At 34.9% G+C, this 21,965-nt stretch overlaps 1 protein-coding gene across 4 annotated transcripts in view; it reads right to left on the bottom strand.

Annotated features, from left to right (window-relative positions):
- Positions 1 to 3,795: 3,795 nt before the first annotated feature.
- ELMOD2 (ELMO domain containing 2) overlaps positions 3,796 to 21,965 on the bottom strand; it is a 29,736-nt gene continuing 11,566 nt past the window's right edge. For 3 of the 4 annotated variants that reach the window (XM_078001600.1, XM_078001599.1, XM_015139222.3), the window contains 6 exons: positions 20,972 to 21,069; positions 19,273 to 19,402; positions 16,472 to 16,605; positions 14,147 to 14,215; positions 13,215 to 13,348; positions 3,796 to 7,350 (listed from right to left, as the gene is read on the bottom strand). In XM_078001600.1, coding sequence (XP_077857726.1) covers positions 7,205 to 7,350; positions 13,215 to 13,348; positions 14,147 to 14,215; positions 16,472 to 16,605; positions 19,273 to 19,402; positions 20,972 to 21,069 — 711 coding nt within the window. In that variant the 3' untranslated portion in view covers positions 3,796 to 7,204. 4 annotated transcript variants of the gene reach the window in all.

Raw genomic sequence — 21,965 nt, 5'->3', positions numbered from 1 at the left:
AGAAGACTACAATGCTACAAAGAATATTGCCACAAAGTGTCTGTTCCCTCAGTCTGTGATCTCTATTTTAACATTCATGCTGGTCAGTTGTGTCTAAACCATCCAACGGAGGGGGTATAACAAAGCATGTTTGACCTTCCATTCTATCACGGCTGGGAATTCAGTTTTGAGGGTTTCTCTGGGGTCCCCTTGGCCAAGAGGGGGTCCTTTAGTCAGTGGGAAGCTTTAGATTTTATTTTTAGCTTACAACATTTGTGGGCTGACTTCTATTCCCTATCTCGGTTCCCTACTCCGTTACCAGCGTTTCCTTGGATCACCTCCGAAATGAACTGCAAATCCTTTCCTCAAGGTCTGATTCACAGGGAATTCAAACTAGGACAAATCACAACCTTAAAATAGCATGTTTCTTTCAAGAATAAGGAATAAAACATGTAACTATTTCTGTGCCTGGGACCCTGGTCAGGCAATGGGAAGTTGCAAATGGAGGGAAGCAAGTTGGCCAATTCCTGGTACAGAGAAACGCCAGTCATCGGAAGATATTTGAGGATCTGCTATGCTCTAGACATTGTGTATACTACACAGTGGTACATAAAACAAGCATAGGCCCTGCCCCCATACAGAAGGAAATATAAGGGAATCCATCTGTTATCAGAAGGTACCTGGGGATTTACCAAGTGTTTTGATAGCAGCCTCAGTGATCTCATCTGATAGGGAACACAACTGCGGGGGTGGGCGAAAGCCCCTACAGGCCTGAGAATCACCACAAAGTTTTTCTTTTTCATGCAAAGTAAGTGGCAATAATCACACTCTGTTCTTTGTTTAACAAGGCAAGCCATTACTTGAAACAAGGTAAGATATAAAGTCTGCAAATCATTCTTGCTTCTTGTCTTCATTTGTTAAAATGGGAAAATTTTCATTGTGGAATATAACACATATACATAAAAGTGCATAAAGCAAATGAATATTTTAATGTATTATTACAAAGTGAACTAACAGGTAAACAAAGTGAAGCCCAAGAAACAGAAAATTGCAAGCACCGCAGAACCACCTCCACCCACGGGATCACAACTTGAGACCATCTTAACTTTGCTTTCATGGTAAATGGTTTTCCGTGTGTTTTTATATAGATTCACTATTTAAGTATACATCCCTAAATTATATGGCTCATTTGTCTATTTTTAAACTTCATATAAATGGAATCTTCCAGTATGTTTTATGTGCACATCTTTTGACCAATATTACAAATTTAGAATTCACACAACAGTAGGCTAGCTAGGCAGCTCTGCTAATCTTAGCTGAATTCAGTTGGCCTTCAAATTTAGGCCATGGGTTTATGACCAGTTCTGATCAACTCCATGTGGCTCTGATTCATCTGGTACCCATGGACAAACCAAGGCATGCTCTTTTTCATGGTGATGGCAGAGGCGCAAGAATAAGCCCAATTGCTCGAACCTATTTCAAGCCTTTGCTTATGTCCACTAACATTCCACTGATCTTGGCAAGTCACATGGTCAAGCCTAACATCAAGGAGCAGGGAAATGTACTCCTTATTGGGAAATAGAAAGGACTGAATATTTGCTGAATAAATCCAAACTGGCATAGCACATCTGTTCAACATGGTACTAGAAGTCCTAGCTAGTGCAGTAAGACAAATAAATGGATTAAATGGATAGAAAGAAATAAAAGTTACTGCTCACGAGTGATATGAATGTGTACACAGAAAATCCAAAAGAATTGGCACATAAAAGAGTTTGGCAAAGTGGCTAACAAAATCAACATTAAAAATGTATTATATAAAAACATTTTAGGCCGGGCGTGGTGGCTCACACCTGTAATCCCAGCACTTTGGGAAACCAAGGCAGGCGAATCACCTGAGGTCAGGAGTTCGAGACCAGCCTGGCCAACATGATTAAACCCTGTCTCTACTAAAAATACAAAAAAATTAGCTGCTCATGGTGGCGGGCACCTGTAATCCCACTTACTCAGGAGGCTGAGGCAGGAGAATCACTTGAACCCGGGAGGCAGAGGTTACAGTGAGCCGAGATGGCACTATTGCACTCCAGCCTGGGTGACAGAGCAAGACTCTGTCTCAAAAAAAAAAAAAAAAAAAAAAGCATTTTAAAATAGTACCTGGGAATAAATACAACAAAAGATGTGTGGTATCACTATAAAGGCCACAATTCTATTGAAATATGTTTTTTAAAACTATATAGGTATACAACGTACTCTTGGATTGGGAAAAACTGTTTTTATATTTATCTTACAGATTTAATGCAATCTATAGAGTTAAAGCATTTATCATTAATAGTCTGTCCCTAGAGGGAAATGATCTGCATCAAACTGCTCCATGGTTCTCCAGTCTTTCTAAATTTCATTCCAATATTTTACTGTTTAAAGTGTATTTGTTGTAGTTTATAAGGATACACTTTATAAAATTAATCACTTTTTCTCATTTACTATTTTTTAAACATAAATGAATTTTTATCAAATGTTTTTTCTGCATGTAAGACTATCATATGATTTTCAAATGTTAATATGAAAACTTACATTAGTTTTATTCTGGTGATCAACTGAGCCATAACTGATCACATATTAAAGCAATATTATCTATAAATGCAGGTCATTAATATATTAAAATTAGTACTAACATTTTGTTTATAATTATTGCATCTAAAGTGACATTGGCATACAATTTTTTTTCATACTGTTCTTGTGGAGTTTTAGTCATCAAGGTTATGATAGTCTCATGAATTGCAGAGTCTATACTCTATCATTTGCAAGAGTTTGTGAAAAGTGATTTTACTCTTAAATGTGTCATTCAGCTCACTGATGCAAGCCATACAGAACTGCAGTTTTTAGCAGAAAGGGTTTTAATTGCTAATTCAGTTTAATAGGGCTGACTTCCCCTTTGTTGTACAGTTTGGGTAAGCTGTCTTTTTCTAGAAATTTTTGTATTTCATTAAAATTTTCAAATTTTTGAAAAAATTAATTTTTTTCACCATCTGTATAATTTGTAGGGATGTCCCATATTTCATTGACATTATTTGCTTTCTCCTTTATTCTTAACTAGTATCATCAAGTTTATCAATATTAGTCTTTTCAAGCAAAAACTTATTTCTGTTGATCCTATATGCTTGTTTCCTATTCTATGCATTTTAAGCACTTATCTTTAATATTTCCTTGTCTCTTTTCTTTACATTTATTGTGTTCTTCATCAAACTCCTTAAGATGGATGTTTTGTCTTTAATTTCCAGCCTTTCTATTTTCAAATATATACATATATTTAAAATTATAATTAGTACTAACTTTAATAAAGTTAGTACTAATATACTAACTTAACCTTATCCAACCAGATCTACCTGTAATATTTTTATTTCAAAGTAAGATATACACACATACACACACACACACACACAGAAATGCTGTGCAGCTGTAAAAAATGATGTATTTATGTGAAAATAGATCCATTTTATGATGGATAATAGAACTTTTATGTAAAGTTAAGAATAAAACAGTGCAGTTTAGCATGAATTATTCCTACTGTTTGTAAGAACAGGCAGGTGGAGGTGGTGGCTTCTTTTTAAATAGAGGACATTTTCAGTCTCATAACCACTTGTTTCTCATTCAACATTGTAAATAGGTAATTAGCAGTTAAAAAGTCAAGAAAATCAAAACTTTTTTCTATATATTCTGATTTACCTATAGCAACATAAGAAAAATAAGAAAAATGTTTAATGAGCATGAATGACTAAATGGAGGAATATGGAAAAAAAGAAGTATCAACAGAAAGGCTTATACAATTTCAACATGTTTTTTTATTTGCTCACTTAACATTCCAAACAAAATGACATTTTACACTATTGCTTTTACTTAAGAAGTCAACTGCCTTATCCAAAGTAGACAAAAATCCCAATTCCTTTAAGTGTCCAAGTGGTACTTTTCCCCCAGAGAAAGCTACTTGAATACTTTAACAGAAACACAGAATCATCCTATAATAGTAAGGTAGTAGTTGGGTCTTATCTGTACTACATTTAAAACTTTTCTCATCAAAAACTGAATACAGAAAAAAACCCCAAACACCTCCACTCATGATTCCTCTCAGATTTTTAACAATTCCACTAATCTTCATTAAAAATTGCTTTTGTAGAGAGGTGTATAAATATGAAAATGGAAAGTAAGCCTCCCCACACCTGTTCATGGAGAAGTAGGGTAGACCATTTATCCTGAGAAAACAGCTGCTGGTCCCCATTATTTCAAGAAAGATAATAAACATTATGGCCCTCCAAGTCAAACCTTCTATCTTCTGTGTCATGATCATGTGTAACCTTTTCTGTTCTAGCTGCAAGCATCTATTTTTCATACTCCTGTGATGCTTCTCCTTTGAGCAAATCTTTGATGAACTTATATTTCACTGAAGGTTCTCAAAGGGGAGAAAGAGTGCATGAGCAATTATAATACTGGAACAAAAGTGAAGAGTACATATATTTTCACGTAGAAAAAATACATACAAATCCAAGTAGCTCCTAAAAATACGAATCAGATGGGAATTTTTAAGAAAAAGATTGTTTTCTAAACTGTAAATGGTGCCAGTAAGACACTGATTTTTATATCTAGCTACATCACCATATTTATGTACAAAGAGAGGTTGGTATAGGTTCACTGATACCCCCTGATTTCTCCCATTTCTTTACAGATTGTCTTTCAGACCCTATTAAAACCATGACTATTAATTTTTTAGACTACTTCCTGTCACTGACACACTCTCTTCAATCTGGCACATACAAAAATTCATTTCAACATTTATTTACTTTTTTGATGCTAAAACTAACATAATTTTTTGGCTATTTCAATGCCACAATATTCTATCACTACTTTGGCATTTTACTAATCATTATAGAAATAGGTAAGATTCTAAATATGGATTTTAAGACTACATAAAATTCCAACTACATATGTCAAAAGGGAAAGTAGGAAGGTAGACGCAATTATATTTCGGTTTTCATGTATATCACTATCAAGAGTCTGAAGGCCCATGTTGCATTCTAATTTACAACTGACATTGGTGACATTTTGCTTGGCTTCTAGACTCAAACCTAGAATTTAATAGTGGCTTTTAGATCAATTTGCTGTAAAACTATCTGAAATGGATGCAGATTATTTTAAGCAAAAATAGAATGATACTTATAATGTACATATGGAGGTGGATTTAAAGAACATATTATTGAGCAAACTTTATACCGACATTTTCTTAACATCATCATAGTTTTTCTTCCTAGAAGGGAAAAAACTTAATTACTTAAAATTTTCCCCTTCCACACTTAAAGCATTCTTAAGTATACTGACAAAGGTTTAAATCAGTTCAAGTTCTCTGCTGTTGGAGGATCAAAATACAAAGATAAGCATTTTCAGCACAAACATCAAAAGATGAACAGAATTGCTTTCCATGTAATAGTTAATACCTTAATACAATGAACTTGTCAGGATTTTGCGATATATCATATAGCTGGCCAATAAAGCATGAAAATATTTTTTAAAAATTAAGTGAAGACATTCCCAAAGTTGAGATGTCCCCTACAAGAAACCAATTTTTAAATTCCTGTAATACTGAAAAGCTAAATTGCCACTATTGTAATAAAAGGAACTAAAATTTTAAAATAATTTTATCTTATTGAGAAACTAATTTAACGCATGCACTTTAAATGTATGTGCTATACAACACTGCGTCTTATTTTCCAATTGGATATGTCTTACCACTCTTTAACAAGTTTGAAAGAGAAAGGTCAACAGATATGAGCAAATACTTAAAAAGTCTCAAGTCTTGCTCTATTATATACGAGCCAGTCCTTAAACACTTGATATACACCCACATTAAAAGGTGTGCTAAATATCATCATGTTTTAGATGAAATTATGTCTTCAAAAGGTTGGTTTCTGTAGGATTTAAGGAGAACTTAAACTTTCCTGCTTTAAACTTTAGTTTTGCTATCAGTACAAATGTGTAAAACACACCAAGAAGAAATCATTCCCATAAGAATCTCATCACTATATAATCCTTGACAGCACTTGCTGCCCTCCTGAGATTTTAGGAGAATAAAACTATATAAAATGCACAGTCATCATGTCGTCTTCAAGCTATTTTAGTATCCCACAAACCGTTAACATAAAGTTCATACATCGTTATCTAAAAACACCATGGAGTCAAAGAGAAGCAAGAGTTAACAGTAAGTCAAATAAACCAATGATGTTTAACTGAGATTTTTTTTAAACTTAAACTTTCTTAAGTTTCAAAGACAGTTTTATTTAAATAAAAACTGTCTTTTATAATCTTCTTGTCTTTTACATAATCAAGATTTTCTTGGCAAATACATCTCTTTTCATAAACATACATAGGTGGAGAAGTTTCATACACAAGTAAAGCAGTTTCATAAACATACATAGCTAGAGAAGAAAACATTAAGGTTCTTTTCTACAACTGATAAAAAGCAAATACTGAAGATGAGAAAATGCCTTTAAGCTTTCAAATAACACTGTGGCATTTTAAAGTGTGTTATTTAAAAACAAAAAAGCTAGTCACCAATACTGTCATTCTCTCATCAGTTATGCTCAATAATCACAGAAACCCAAAAGGAGGCCATAATTCTTTATTCTCTCTGCCGTATCTCTACTCTGTTTGCTACTAATGAAGCAACATTATGACATGTAATTAAGATGCAAACAAAGAAAATCATAAAGAAACACTCTTCCTGTTAATTACCCTAGAAATAAAAATCAGACAAAATTAAAAACAGCCATTTCCAAACTAAAAACCAAAAAAAAAAAAACCTTAAAGAGCTTTGAAAAAAGATACCAACTTGATCCCACAACACATAAAAATGAAAATTGATTTTACACATTTTAATCAACCAATTTAATACAAATACCTGATTTATACTTTTACACCAACGGGCTAAGTCCCAAGTTCCAAACTGTAGCTCGCATGACTCTACAGAGGGGCTCTTTGGAAGGATAAGGTACCTTTGGAGAACAGTGTATAAACAACTGTAAACATACACTGATTGTCCACTAGCTTTCTTAAATAGAATTTCTGAAATATTTTTGTAGGAAATTATATATAAGAGTGTAATTGATCAGATAATTCCTATTACAACATATAAATTCTGTTGAATGTGCAAAATGTGGTAGAAATAGAAGATACAGTGGATGATTTATACTTTTAAAGTAAGTGCTACATTACAGTCCAGTAAAAGTCCTTTAATCTTTTCATGAAACTTCTCTCTATACAAGTTGAAATACATAATGCTTTCTGGTTCTTCTTCAAACCAAAACTTGTCAAATTCATAGACAAGATAACCTACAGTTAAAGAAAAACAAAACATTTAGTCCTCAATGTTGGAATCACATTCAAACCATCTCATTTTTACAAAGTATATAACCATCCTTTAAATTCCATATTAGAATACAATAATCAAAAGTAATCTCAAAACTATTAGAGGCCTGAGGGACTAAATAAGAAATGTTTCTGTATGTTCAAAATGAACAGCAATTTCAATAAACGATTTAGTGTGCATTTACTATTGCTCTCAAAAATCAACAACGTCTCTCAAGCTTAAAAGATGCAGGACTTTCAGCCGGGAGCAGTGACTCATGCCTGAACTCTCAGCACTTTCAGAGGCTGAGGTGGGCAGATCGCTTGAGGCCAGGACTTAAGAGACCAGCCTGGACAATATGGCGAAACCCCGTATCTGCAAAAAGTACACAAATTAGCCAGGCATGGTGGGATGCGCCTGTTGTCCCAGCTACTTGGGAGGCTGAGGTGAAGGGATCACTTGAGCCCAGGAGGTCAGGGCTTCAGTGAGCCATGATTGCACCACTGCACTCCAGCTTGGGTGACAGAGTGAGACCCTATCTCAAAAAAAAAAAAAAAAAAAAAGATGTAGTACTTTCAAAAGATACCTTGAGAAGTTTCCCGAGAAATCTCTGAAGCACAAAAATGCAAGTAATGAGAAAATGTTGGATAAGGCTAAAGTGTAGGAAAGCTATTTCCTACTTAATTCTTGATTTCTAAATCTAAGAGTTATTTCTACTTTTTTTTTCAATGAGCTATCAGCATCTTCTCTTTAAAAAAAAAAAAAATCCACTCTAAATCAGCTTAATATTTTTGGCTTTCAATATCGTCATTATGGTCGCCAAATTAACCCCCAAAATGTTAAAGGTATTTCATGAAACTGAACTTGTTTATATACACACACACACACATATGTAAACTTAAACGTGAATTTAAAACCACCCAGCATCAAAATATCTATCAACAAGTACATAAACAATGTGTAGCATATAATGGAATATTGCTCAGCAATAAAAGTAAATGAGCTAATTTGTCAATTTAAAAAAGTAACAAGTAAAAAAAGCTATTAATACACATAACAAATTATGCAGAAAGAAACCAGACCAAAATGAGTAAAAGCTGCATGATTTCACTTAAATACAATTCTAGAAAATAAATGCAAACTCCTCTATAGTGACAAAAAAAAGCGGTACCTAGGATGGTAGGGGGAGGGGCAAGAGGCATGGATTACCAAGGAGCACATAAAAACTTTCAGAGGTGGTGATTATATTCACCATTTGGATCATGGAGATGGTTTCACAGGTGTATACATATGTTAAAACATCAAATCATACATATTTAAATATGTGCAGTTTATCATATGTTATATAATATGTGCAGTTTACCATATACTTTTAATAAAGCTGTTAAAAAGTAAAACAAAAAATAAAAAATAAAACCACCCCAGTCCTACTTTGTATGTAATCAAATGTATTTATTGAATTATTTTTTCAAATATTTCTACAGTGCTCACTAAATGCTCATATACTGTCAGAGCAGCCCTAGGCTGCAAGTACTATGTTTTTATTCCCACTCTACCAAAAGGAAACAGAGGTGCAGAGAAGTTAAATGATGTGCCCCAAATCACACAGTTTGTAAGTGGTCTCTGTTGCAAAAGCCAATGACTTTACACAAAAGGGTGGCTAGACTATCATGATTGCCTACTATGAAAAAAATGGAAATCCTATTTTAATAATATTGGTCATAAAGCAAACATTAATGGTTAAAATCATCATATTCCAACACTGAAATATCATTTCATAAGAAGGCCAGTTTAAGAAAGATTTTTGGATTATTCTCAATATATGATAAAACAGATTTTTGTCAACCATGATATACAAGTAATATCAAGAAACGAAGCCTCTGAAGAAATACCATCTGCTATCTCTATCCCCCATACACTGTTAGGGATATACAATAAATACATTTAGAGATTAATGTTCTGCATAGTATGATAATGGAGATAGCCATCCAAATTTCACGGCCATACCATTTGTTTCAGTATATCTGGTTATTATGTTTTAGATATTTACCATTCTTATGTCCTTTAAATTGCTTTTTCATTACTGTCAGTAATGTGGCCCATTCAAATGACTACATGGGCCTGGAACAAAATGCTCAAGTTAAAGCACTAGGAACTTCATGCTTCAGAGTGAGGCTGTTGACCTATAATATAAATCAGTGTCAGGGAAAGACTAACTTGAAGAACGGAGACTATAATAGCTAAAGTGATTTAACGTGACATCAGGAAACCACAGGAAAAAATACTGAAATTCTAGGAAACTGGCAGGGCCATCCTTGGCATAAGACCCCCAAAGCTTTGCAAAAGGTGATGGAACAGAGAGAGCTGTTTTCCATGATGCACATATTTTGTCCTTTTGAGTCCAGATGTTTGGAACACTTAGACTCTGTAGAAATTGCCATATGAAATGTCTAAACCTGAAATTCCCTGCATGTATTTACTGCAGAGGTTAAGGATAAGAAAACCATAGGAAGGGGGATTAACTGTAAACTTGCATCTCACTGGGGTGATGAAAATGCTCTAAAAGTGGATGATGATAATGGCTACCGAATTTAGCTCATTAAAATCCATTTAAGTGTAATTTTAAAATGGGTAAATTCTATGGTATATAAATTATACCTCAATAAAGTTGTTATTGAGGCATAACTTTCTTGTTATATAAATTTGAGGTGTTACTATTTGTTTTTTTTTTTTGGAACCACCAAACCAGAAGTCCAGCTAAAATTGTGGCCCTACAAAACTAGAATGGAGACATCCTAGACAGGAATATACAGAAGACAGAGGTCCCCAAATCCTAAGCCCTCCTGCTGGACAGTAACTTTCCACAATCATGGCAGATACCTGCTCACAGTTTGGACGTACAAGATGACAATGGAGCTAAAAAGCTAACCTACCAATGTTTCCAGCCCTTCCTACACAGGACACATTAAAACAAAGGCAGAGAGATCAAAGGCAAAGGGGGAGATGAAGGCAGATCGTAGGGAAACAAAAAATGTGGAAACTAATCTCTTAACTGTTCTTCCTTCTGTAGAGAAACTATGACCTTGGAACTAATTTGTGCAAACCAATTGATCCCACTCCTCTAACAAAAAAAGTATGCACATTCAAAAGACAAGATTTCAAATTATTATTCTAGTTAGAATACGTTCCTCCTAAGAAGAAAAGCAGAACCTTAAGATGTGAAACTTCCAATGGTAACAGGTATGAAAATCAAGTTTTTGGGAAACTTCTGCTTAAAAGGTACATAGGTATATGTGTATGTGCATTTTAATGTCTCAACATAATTGAAAACCATAAGCTTCACTGTTTCCAGGATGATCTATATAGCTCGATAGATTGAGCTGACAGGAGGCAACTGAAAGGGTTCTACAATGACTTTTCTACCTCAGATATTACACTTTAATGTCCTTCCTATAGAGGAGCCAGCCGAGATGGTGTGAGGGTGCTGGAGAGCAACAGTTCCCACAGATCCTCAAGTTCCCTGGTCTTTAGGGGAAAACTACTACACAGAGGTCATTTTGCACCGCTTTCTAACCTACCACCTTCCTGTATATATTGAGATACGGGAAACTGCTTAATTGTTTAGGGAGTTTTAAAATTGCTTTTATATTTATGTTCAATAGGTAGCTAATGAACAAGGGATATATTTCATTTAAAAAAAAATAGAGGCAAGTTAGCAAAGTCCCAGCGACAACACTTTGGAATGCTAAAGGAAAGCATCTCATGCCTGCCAGAAATCTTCAGTACACTTGGGTAGAATCATCAATGCTGTCCTTAGGGACCTGAAACCTGTCCCTCCATTTAAAGACATGCTGCATCGGCTCCTATGTTGTGTAAGCATGCCCATATTATTCTTTATCCTTATCCATTAAGGGAGAAAAAGGATCTGGACATACAGTGCTGGGGTTAACGTAGAGGTTGGGCTGAAGATATATATTTTGGCATTTAATGCACATTTGGCATTTCAAGCAAGGGACCAGATGGTATCACTTAGGAAAAGTATGCGGGCTAAAGAGAGGAGTGGGCACAGGCTGGGCCCTGAGGTGCTCCTACATCTAGTAAGGTAGTGGATGTCTACAGGAATTCCTGTGGTGCAGGAGAAAAGCCAGGAGAATGTGGCATCAGAAAAGTCACAATAATGTTTCCAGAAGAAACGTGTGGTCATTTATGCCCAGTGCCACTAAAAGGAACAAATAACATGAAGAAAAAACATGGCAATGGTATTAGGCAGCAAAAAAACTTGGTGTTTGAGAAAAATCAGTGTGAGCAGTCATGGAGAGAGAAACTAAATTGGAATTAGATAAAATCTGGAGATGAAGAAATGAAAAACAGCAATTATTGAAAAAGTTTCCTGAAGAAAGGGAGCAGAGAAATGAAGTAGTATCTGGAGGTGGACACTGCATTAGGGGGAAATTTTGATTCTGAAGATAACAGCTCCTCACTGAATTCAGTGACTTTGTCTTCTCTGCTATATCCCCAGGGCCTAGAACAACACCTAACACACAGTAAACGAATAAACTTCCCCGAGAAGAGCACGTCTAAACTGAGATTTGGAAGATGAGAAGGCATCACTTGGAAAGAACAGAGGGAGCTGGAATAGTGTTCAGGCCAAGTGAATGTCACTTGCAAAGGCATAGAGTCAAGAGAGAGCATAATATATCTGAGCAACTAAAAAGAAGACTGGGATGCCTCCACTATAGAGTTTGTAGGGGTGCGAGGGGGGCTGGTATATGGCAAAAGGTGAGTCTGGAGAGGTTACCAAGGTTCAGATTATGCAGGGCCTTATAATGGGAATCCTTCGAAGAATTTTTGGCAGTGGAGTAAAATGATGAGATTTTCATTTTAAATAACTATACTTTCAACGTGGAGAAGAAATAGAAGAGTGTTACCATAAACAGACTGCCAAAGGCTATTACAGTAACCTAGTAACAAAGGCCTGATATTGTACAGTTACAATGGGGACGGAAAGAAACAGACACATGCAAGAGAAAGTTAAGATGCAGACAAAACTGGAATTAGGGTGTAAGTAAAGGCAGGAAAGGTTCTGCGAAAAAGAGACATGGATGATATTTTCAACAATGAAGATAAAGAAATTATGATTTGGCCACCTATTATCTAAGTAGTTTCTTATATGCTACCAACATGCAAATGACATTCTAAAGACAGAAAAAGATCAAGAAAAGTAGTATGTGAAGAAAAACTAGATTTGAGTTCTTTGCTTCTGAACAATAGCTTCAGAAGATGGATTCATTCAATTAAACCTTCAGTATTCAAATATTATCACTAAAAGTGAATGGAACAGAGAAGTAAAGACAGCTTTAGGAACAGTTACTTAGTATCTCTGACCTACCACAAGAAAATCTGGCCTTGAAATTCAAGGCGGGGGGGGGGGGGGGGGGGGGGGGGTGGTGAAAATTTCCTCTAAATTAAATTTCCTTCCAAAAATAATAAAATAATCTGCAAATGGTCTGTCCTGTCCTTAACAGCATTCATTAACCAGCATTCAAGAGGGAAAATATATTTTGTAGTTAGCTGGAAAATGAATGCCTAAAGAAAAATTACATGAATCTTAGATGTGTCTACATGTGAAATACTGCCTTTCATAATCAGCAAATATAAAAACTGAAGTACAGAGTACTCTTGGGGACTCATCTTCTACTATTTTCTTGTTTTTCAAAGACCCTAAGTAATAAAATGAGAAACATAAGTTATATACCTTCATAGAGGCAACAGATTAAAATATATATTATACATTCCTAGTGGTTTAAGAATTATCTTAGATCTAGTTTTAACTCATTTTAATACTCACAATAAAACTGATGAAAGTGTTCCATTGTTGGTATACCAGGAACAAAGTTATAGAGATGAAACTTCAAAGCTTCACTCTTCAGTAAGCTATAAGCCATCTCTGTAAGATTGATTCCAACTATTGCATAAGAATACCTATGTCAGAAACATTACCAGTTACACCAGCTAGCCGAATAACTCATAAAATAAATTAAAATTACGTTAGGAATTAGTAGAAAATGACTTCAGGTTTAACACAGTATTGCTTTTATGATAATCTCTACATGGTAAGAAAAATATACTAGAAAGAATTTAACATTTTTGCTTTTTAAAGCCTGTATATTTTTCTGGATATAATCTAAGGAATAAAAATAAAGCTCTGTTCACATGATATCTAAAACTAAAATTCTTAAATAAAAAAGGGGTCGGGGGACTACAGACACCAAATCTCACTGATTCCTAAAATACACTGGATAATCCGACATTTTCTTCTCCATTATCAGGGTACTTATTTTTATGATCTAACATTGTTACTATGCTTTTTCAAAGATTAGATACTATCAGAATATTTTTAAAAATAACGGTAAGGCTAATAAAACTACCTCAGTTTGCATTTCACTTTATAATTTGCAAAGCTATTTCCCATTTTCCTATTATTTTTCCAAACTATTTCCTCTGCCTGTCTTCAAATCTATTTCTCAAAAAGATTTTATAAGGGCCCTTATCTCCATTGTATAGATAAACTATATCTTGTGATAAAAATATATTGAACTACATACAAAATTGGTTTACAATCACATTTATCCTTAAAAATAATGTATCATGTAATATTCTTTAAAAAGTTCTTATTAAATACTTCATTTTAAGAAATACCTTGATATACTTTCAAATTCATTAATCATCTAAGCATTATAAATGTGAGAGATTACAGCTTCTTTAATATACCCAGCTTACCCTAGTTTTGGATGATTTGAACGGGAAAGAATCTGATGAGCTTCACTAGTGTAATTTTCACTGAAATACCTAAAAAGTTTAAGAAAAATAATCAAAGGAATGTACGCCATTCAAATGTAAGATATCCAGAACCAATTTAAAAAGCTACTGTCAAAATGATAGTCCTAGTATTGCCATGAGTATCCTGATATCTGTCTCAAATCACTTCAGTGATTCACAAATGCTTCTCAGTCAAAATTTCCTAGCTATCAGGCCTATGTAGTACAGAATATAGGTCGTTGACAAGACTGTAAAGTACTTTAATAAATAGATAATATAAAAAGAGACTACCTTAAAAAAAAACTGAATTATTTTTGTTTCTTTGCTGGTTCTAGTTCTATAGAAGAGTCAATATGTACCTGTTAGGACACTCTTCCTTTCACCTAGGTTCGTTCCTTCCACTACAATTTAAGTCTGTGTTGTTTAGTGCCATTTTCAGTGCAATCAGAAGGGAATCAACAATCTTTTGCTTCATCAATCATCTAACTAAAATACTAGCTATAAAACAGAAGTATTAGTAGTACAAGAGAGATGGATATGGAACTATCTATTTGTAGGCACATACATCCTTTTGGCCTATACCAAATCTATTTAACCTTAGGATCACCTCTAAATGACAGACACACACACACAATGCTCATATGAAGATAAAAATAAAAAATAAATGTCCATGGTTTCACATTTTAGGGGACAAAATCATTGACATTTTCATAAAGCATAGAAATTTCTAATTAACTCTTCCCTCTTTATTCTTCTACAGAGTATTAATATAAACTTCCTTATTTCTTCACTGGCTCTAATTTTCAACCCATTACACCAGGGGCTGTTAACTTAGAAGTCCATGAATTAATGATAATTTATGAATGAAAGGGAATCCAGGAACCATCTTACATTATGGACAACTTTTTCTGTGTATATGTTTCCCAGGGAGAGAGTATACAAAGCTTTCATCAGATTCCCTAAGGGATCTGTAAACACCAAAACAGTTTCAAAAGTCTTGCTTAATGCAATGCTTTCCTAAGTACTCTAATTTTTCTACTTTATCCCTAGATTGACTCTAAAATGCCTTCAGTTGACTATATTTCATTTTTGTAATAATTCAGCATTGCATTAATAGTCAAACTACTCTTAAAATATTCAATCTGTAATATAGAACAACTTTTAATTTCCTTCCTGAATTTAGTTAACCTGTCTTAACAGTATCAAATGGTGAAAAATAAACATATATACACAATAAGAAAAACCATCAAAATTAACCTAATTTAGCCAATTTCAGGATTTTTTCACAGTAAGAATTATCCAAACTTTAATAGCCTAGCCTTCCCATTCTAGACATTTCATAGTCTATAAATCACAATTTCATGGACAGATCCAAACACTACAATTTGTATATTTGCATATCCTTATGGGAGGAAATTAATCTTCTGGGCCATCTTCTAGAATAGTTTTGGCTATCAATTGTGACTTGAGTTACATATTTGGGGTTTCATACATGTAGCTAATCATAAGTATTAAAGAAGATAAAAGAGAGAAAGTTCATATGGTAGTCTATACAAAGTCAGGAATGCAGGTAGGTAAGTTGTCACAGGTGGTGAAGAATATATGTAAAGAGTAAAGAGACTTTATTATCACCTTACCTGGTTATATTTGCCAAAATAGAATCAGGGAGCCCAGAGAGAAAAAGCAAGTGAATAAAGGCAGTAGGAGGATACATAATTCTTTAAGAAGTATCAAAATGGAGATCAGAAAGAAAAAGGAGAGGAAAGCATTGGTAAGTAAAGAAATCACAAACACAAGTATATTTCCACCAATGTCTTTTTTTTTTTTTTTTTTTTTTTTTTTTTTAAAGACAGGGTCTTGCTCTGTCACTCAGACTGGAGGTGGCACAATCATGACCCACTGTAAACTTGAATTCCTGGGCTCAGGCAGTCCTTCTGCCTCAGCCTCCCAAGTGGCTGGACTACAGGCAAATGCCACCATGCCTGGCTAATTATTTTTGTAGAGACAGGGTCTCACTATATTGCTCAGATTGGTCTCAAACTTCCGGCCTCAAGTGATCCTCTGGCCTCAGCCTCCCAAAGTGCTGGGATTACAGGCCTGAGCCATGTGCCTGGCCTCCAGTATCTTCATATTGTTGCCAACACATTAGCAAATACTCCCAGCACTGCAGTTATTAAAATTCAGAGATAGTATGAATCAACTAGATCACTTCTTATTAGAAGTAACTAGATCAGAGATTACATGTAATTTCATTTAGGGAAGAAAAAAAAGTTCACTTTCACTTACACAAGATTGATTAATCCAAGTATGCCCATGCCTCGGAAGTCTGTCTTGGGATCATCACCCTGGAAACCAATTTCAGCCCACTGCTTGGAGATTCTAGCATTTAACTTCTTCGTGGGCATTAGAAGATTCCAAAGCTGTACAAACATATTTCCATTATTAAGACATTTTCTTTCTCATAGCTTATAACTAGTAATTTAATGCTATCAAATAACTTTTGTAGAAAAATCATAGGTTAAGCAAAGACTTTAGAACATTTTTCAACTATCCTAAAACATGCAGCACATTTATTCCCATTAAAAAGACTAGTATAAAGAACAGATTTTGAAAACAAATAATACACAAAAATATAAAACAATGAGACGTCTTTTATTTACTAATTAATACAGATATGCCCAGAACTGGTAAACTGCTTGCTTGAGAAGAACACAGTATTTTAGGAACTTAGCCCTTGCTTCAGATACCATATAGTTAAATAGGCTGTATTATAATGGTGGGTTAATAGTGCTTAATCAGAATGAAAATAGGTCTAAGACAGAAGAGGATGAAGAAATGATACTGATAGCATTCCAACTTGTTTTACACATTTTCAGTTTAAAAAAATATGATTTGGTTTTAAATAAATATCTTTAAGGATGAGGATTTAAGAACAACTATCAAGCCGGGCACGGTGGCTCACGCCTGTAATCCTAGCACTTTGGGAGGCCAAAGTGGGCGGATCACGAGGTCAGGAGATCAAGACCACCCTGGCTAACATGGTGAAATCCTGTCTCTACTAAAAATACAAACAATTAGCCAGGCGTGGTGGCGGGCAGCTGTAGTCCCAGCTACTCGGGAGGCTGAGGCAGGAGAATGGCATGAACCTGGGAGGCGGAGCTTGCAGTGAGCCGAGATCGGACCACTGCACTCCAGCCTGGGTGACAGAGTGAGACTCCATCTCAAAAACAACAACAACAACAACAAAAACAGCTATCAAATATTACATACCAACAAACTAATCAATGCAAAATAAAGAAAATTTATTGCTTAAATTCAATACAAGCCATCAAATGAAAGACACAGAAGTTGACTAAAAAAGGTCTGTGAAAATTTGCAAAACAGAAATACTTGCATTTTTTCCCATTTCATTACCATTTCAGGCATTGTTGAATAAGGACCCCTAATGAAAGGAGTATTCTGTTACCTAAAATAAAATGTGAAGACTTGTGACCGTGTTTTAAAACAGGGTCAAGACTGGCTCTGAAGCTAAATCCAAGCATTAGATTAGGTTTACCTGGTCACTACTTTTATTACCAACACGTGTGACTTGCTTACATTAGCCTCTCTCCATGAATTCTGCAAGGAGTTTGATCATGCCAATGGTAAGGTCTCAGTGATGTGGTGAGAGCCACAGTATAGAACCACTAGTATTAAAAGTTTAATATGCATGAATATTGAATTTCTGGGTTCCATTCCTGGAGATTGTAATTTTTGTAAGTCTAAGGTGGAACTTTGGAATCTACACACTGAACACTAGTTAACTCTAGTAAAGATGGTCCTTGGACTACACTTAAAGCAAGACGGATTACACAGCTCTTTACCCTGCTGAGTATGTGTAGTGTAGAACTGCTGAATATGTGTAGTGTAGACTGCTGAGTATGTGTACTGTAGAACTGAATTTCACCATGAAGCACCAAGGTAAAATTCCTTGGACTAAAGGTCTAGGACTTGTACTTTTTTCCCTCAAAAGGAACGATATTGTGTAGCAAGGGCCTAACATGAAGGGAATAACGATGACAATGGGGACAGAAATAGCAGTTAATCCTCAGTAAGTGCCAGGTACTATTTTAAACACTTTAAATATAAAAACCCATCCATACAATAACCCTTTGAGATACATATTTGTATTATCCTCATTTAACAAAATACACTTTTCCTGAAAAGCAAAAAAATCCTTTATTGTTTTTAAACTTGTATTGCTTAGTGTTACTTAGATAGTATCAATGTTTGTTTCCACAGAACTCCTAATTCCAAGTGCAATGTGCTACTTTCTTTAACCATTTTCAAATAAAATTGGAATAGGTGTAGAGGATGGGCAGGAGATTCAGCTGTGTTCCAGTCCCTATCATTCTAGGACTAAAGCAAATCGCTTCATCTCCCTGGTCCTTGGAATCTTCATCCCTCAAACAAAGAGACTAGTCTAGATGATCTGTAAAGCTTACTCTAGGTCTATTACTCTTTAATTTTGGCACCTCATTGGCTTTATGCATTTAGACTTTAGAAATAAGAAACAGAAAAACTCTAAGTAAATAATTTTTACTTTCATAAAGTTTAAATGTTTTGTGGCATTACTTGGCAATTAACATTCTGTAAGTCCCAAAAGATTGGACATAATAATCTGAAAAGGGATACGCATGTTTTCAATTTGTAAGTAGCTAAAAAAATGCGTAACTTATATGAGCAGTTTGTATAAAAAGTAGGAGAAAAATCTGAAACTTGTAGACATATACTTTTGGTTGAAAAGATCTCTATAGGTTTTTATTTCAGAATTAAAAACATTAAAATAAAATTTATTTGCATATATTTATTCATAAAAACATATTCATTATATATTTATAATAATGCTTATCAGAAAATTATAAAAATAGCTAACTAAAAATCTTTCCATATCAATGAAATCCAGCATAATAAAATTCTCTAAGGGCAAAGAAACCATATAAGCCTAGCCATATAAGCCTCTAGAATTTGCACAGACTTTACTTAGCTGAAGCCTGATTTATTTTTCTAGTGTTCAACAACTCCACATAAAGAAAACAGAAATTTACCTTCATGAGTAGCTCTTCATGTTGTAGGTTATCAGAATCATAAGGCCTTTTCCTCACACTTTCTACATCCAAATAGAGCTGTTTATAACCAGTTATCTGAAGTAAGCACATCTTCATGCAGATTTTAAAACTAAAAATAATAAAATTATTTTTAAAAAGCATACCTTCTTATCACAATAAAGTCTTTCATAGCTTGGGGTTCGTAAATCTATTTAGAAAGCATTTCCTGGCTTTCAGTTTAACATAAGACCCACCAAAGGCCTCCTTAAACACAAAACACAAAAGTATTATATAGGATACAAGTCCTAGAAAGAGGGCAAGATATGGTAGGAATGGCAAACTTCACAACTGTAAGGATTTGTGAAGGCTTTTCTCTTCATGTTTTCTCTGGGCAATCCTATACATTCCTAAATCCTTATTGCCAGATACCACCAGTAGACTTAATTTTCCAAGTATATGTAAAACAAATAGCTCCACAACAGTTTATCTCAGCTCTAAATACAACTGCTTCTCTTCCCTACACAAACATGCTTCTTCTTTAGTCTCTAGATCTATTAATGACATCGCTACCCATTAGTTCCCCAAGCTACAACACTCCAAGTTCTGACCTGCCTCTCTCCATCACAATGTGTCCAAAGATCCCCATACCCTAATCCTTTCTAGCTCTGAACAAAGCAATCCTCATAGCACTCTTTCTCCTACTGTATTTATGCCTTTGTCATTTCTTGCCTGAATGACTCAAGTTTCCTCTTGTTTACTCCTTCTGCCAGCCTCCCACATCATCAAATTTACGCTCCATCTTCCTAAAATACATATCTAAAAATGTAGCTTGTTTGCTTAAAAACCAGAGGACAACATCTACATCCTTCAGTATGGCATACAAGACTCTGTGATGTATCAATCTAGCATTTCACTCATTTCTCCAGCCACTACTCTGATCATATTCAATGATCCAGCTACAAATAACTCCCTATCATTCCAGATACAAAAGTATTAATAGTTCTATGTCTCTGTGCCTTGCTGGCACTGCTCCCCTACCCACTCATGAAGGTCCAGCGTAAATGCCAGCTCTTAGGTGGAACTATCCTCACAGTTCCCTCCTAGACCCTTCCTCGTCTCAGCTGAAATAAATTGTTCCTTCCTCTATATTCACATAGAAAATGCTGAATGAAGGAAAAAATATGAAATACTATGTCAACATACCAGTGCTGGGAACACAGAAATGGGATAAGTCCTCTTCTTACGGAACTTAGAATTTACAGGGGGAAGGACAAGAGTTAATCAATGACTATAGTACAATGGGTTACATGGTATGATAGAACTACGAGATGCCACAGCAATGCATCTAACTCAGAATGGAGGAGCCTGGGAGGATTTTACTAGAGGATATAGGAACTGTATTTCAAAAGACATAGTAGCCAAAGTTATTAGCCTTGGGAAAGTCATGGTAAGACACCTTGAAGAAGGCAGATGATATACTGGCATTAGTTCTGGATTGGAAACCAAGAGATACAGGTTCTAGTACTGATTCTATCACTGCCCTCTCTGGATCTCGACTGCTCCTCTTGTGAAGTGAGAGCACTGAATCAGATGATCTCCACAAACCCTTCAGCTCTAGAGTGTTACAACAGTGTGTGATCTCGATACTTTACAGGCTATGACTGCATAATAAAAAAATAATAATGTACAAAAAGCACACCTGGCATCCTTCTCAGGGTTAATATTCTTTTCCTTCATAATATCGTCTACACATTTGTCCACTTCACTCTGAACAACACGTGTCGCCTTCTGTAAAACCTATTTATATGAAAGAAAGCCAAATGAGAAAAATTCTTTGTAGCTGAAAAAGACACAGTTTTGAGGCATTTAATCAACCTTACAAAGTAGATATTGAAAATGCAAAATAAACCCAGTTTGTTGCAACCAGTTTATTTCAAAATTTCTCTAGGGCTAACCTCATATATATATATATATAAAACTATATATATATATAGTTTTATAATAAAAGAACAGCAACATGATGTATCAGAGGAAGGCTTCCTCAACTGAGTCAACAGGTTCTCAGCTGACGAGTTCTTAGCAAATGAGCTGCCACCATAGTGTTTATGAAGTAGATATTTTAATTACATAATAAAAATGTTAAAAAATCTTGAATGCATAAGTTTAAAAAATTAAATGCAGAAAAGAGTTGAATCTCATAATCTTGTCTCCAGAGATCACCACTGGTAACAAACTGGCATTGACAAAAACAAAATCAGATCAAATTTGAACTGTAGGAATTTACTGTGCATACTGAAGAACAGTTCGCAAACTAAGACTTCGAATCAAAACTGGTAAGAAAAATAAAAATAGAGTCCGTAGTTTAGATATACCCCAAGGCGAGAGAGAGAGAAAGAAACAGATTTCCCCAGATAAAAGTAAAAGGTGAGAAGAAAATGGTCAAAGATCTATTAATAACAATCAGTAAAGATACAGATGTGGTCAACAAAGTCTAGTTTGTCTAATCCTGAGATAATATGGGTACAGGAAGAGTGTTGAAGCTTAAACACCAGCAATGGTAAAAGGACTACCTTCGCCATGTGTAGTCAAGGCAAAAGCCATACCTTTTGCATGTATTACAAACTCCTAAAATATTAAAAATCCAGTTCAATGTCACCTCCTCTGCGAAGCCTTCCCCAGCCCTAGAGTTACCT

The sequence above is a fragment of the Macaca mulatta genome, chromosome 5 (genome assembly GCF_049350105.2).
Source record: "Macaca mulatta isolate MMU2019108-1 chromosome 5, T2T-MMU8v2.0, whole genome shotgun sequence".
NCBI classification, from domain to species: Eukaryota; Metazoa; Chordata; class Mammalia; order Primates; family Cercopithecidae; genus Macaca; species Macaca mulatta.
The sequence above is the reverse complement of the archived record's forward strand: the minus strand, read 5'-3'. Positions and strand labels throughout refer to the sequence as shown.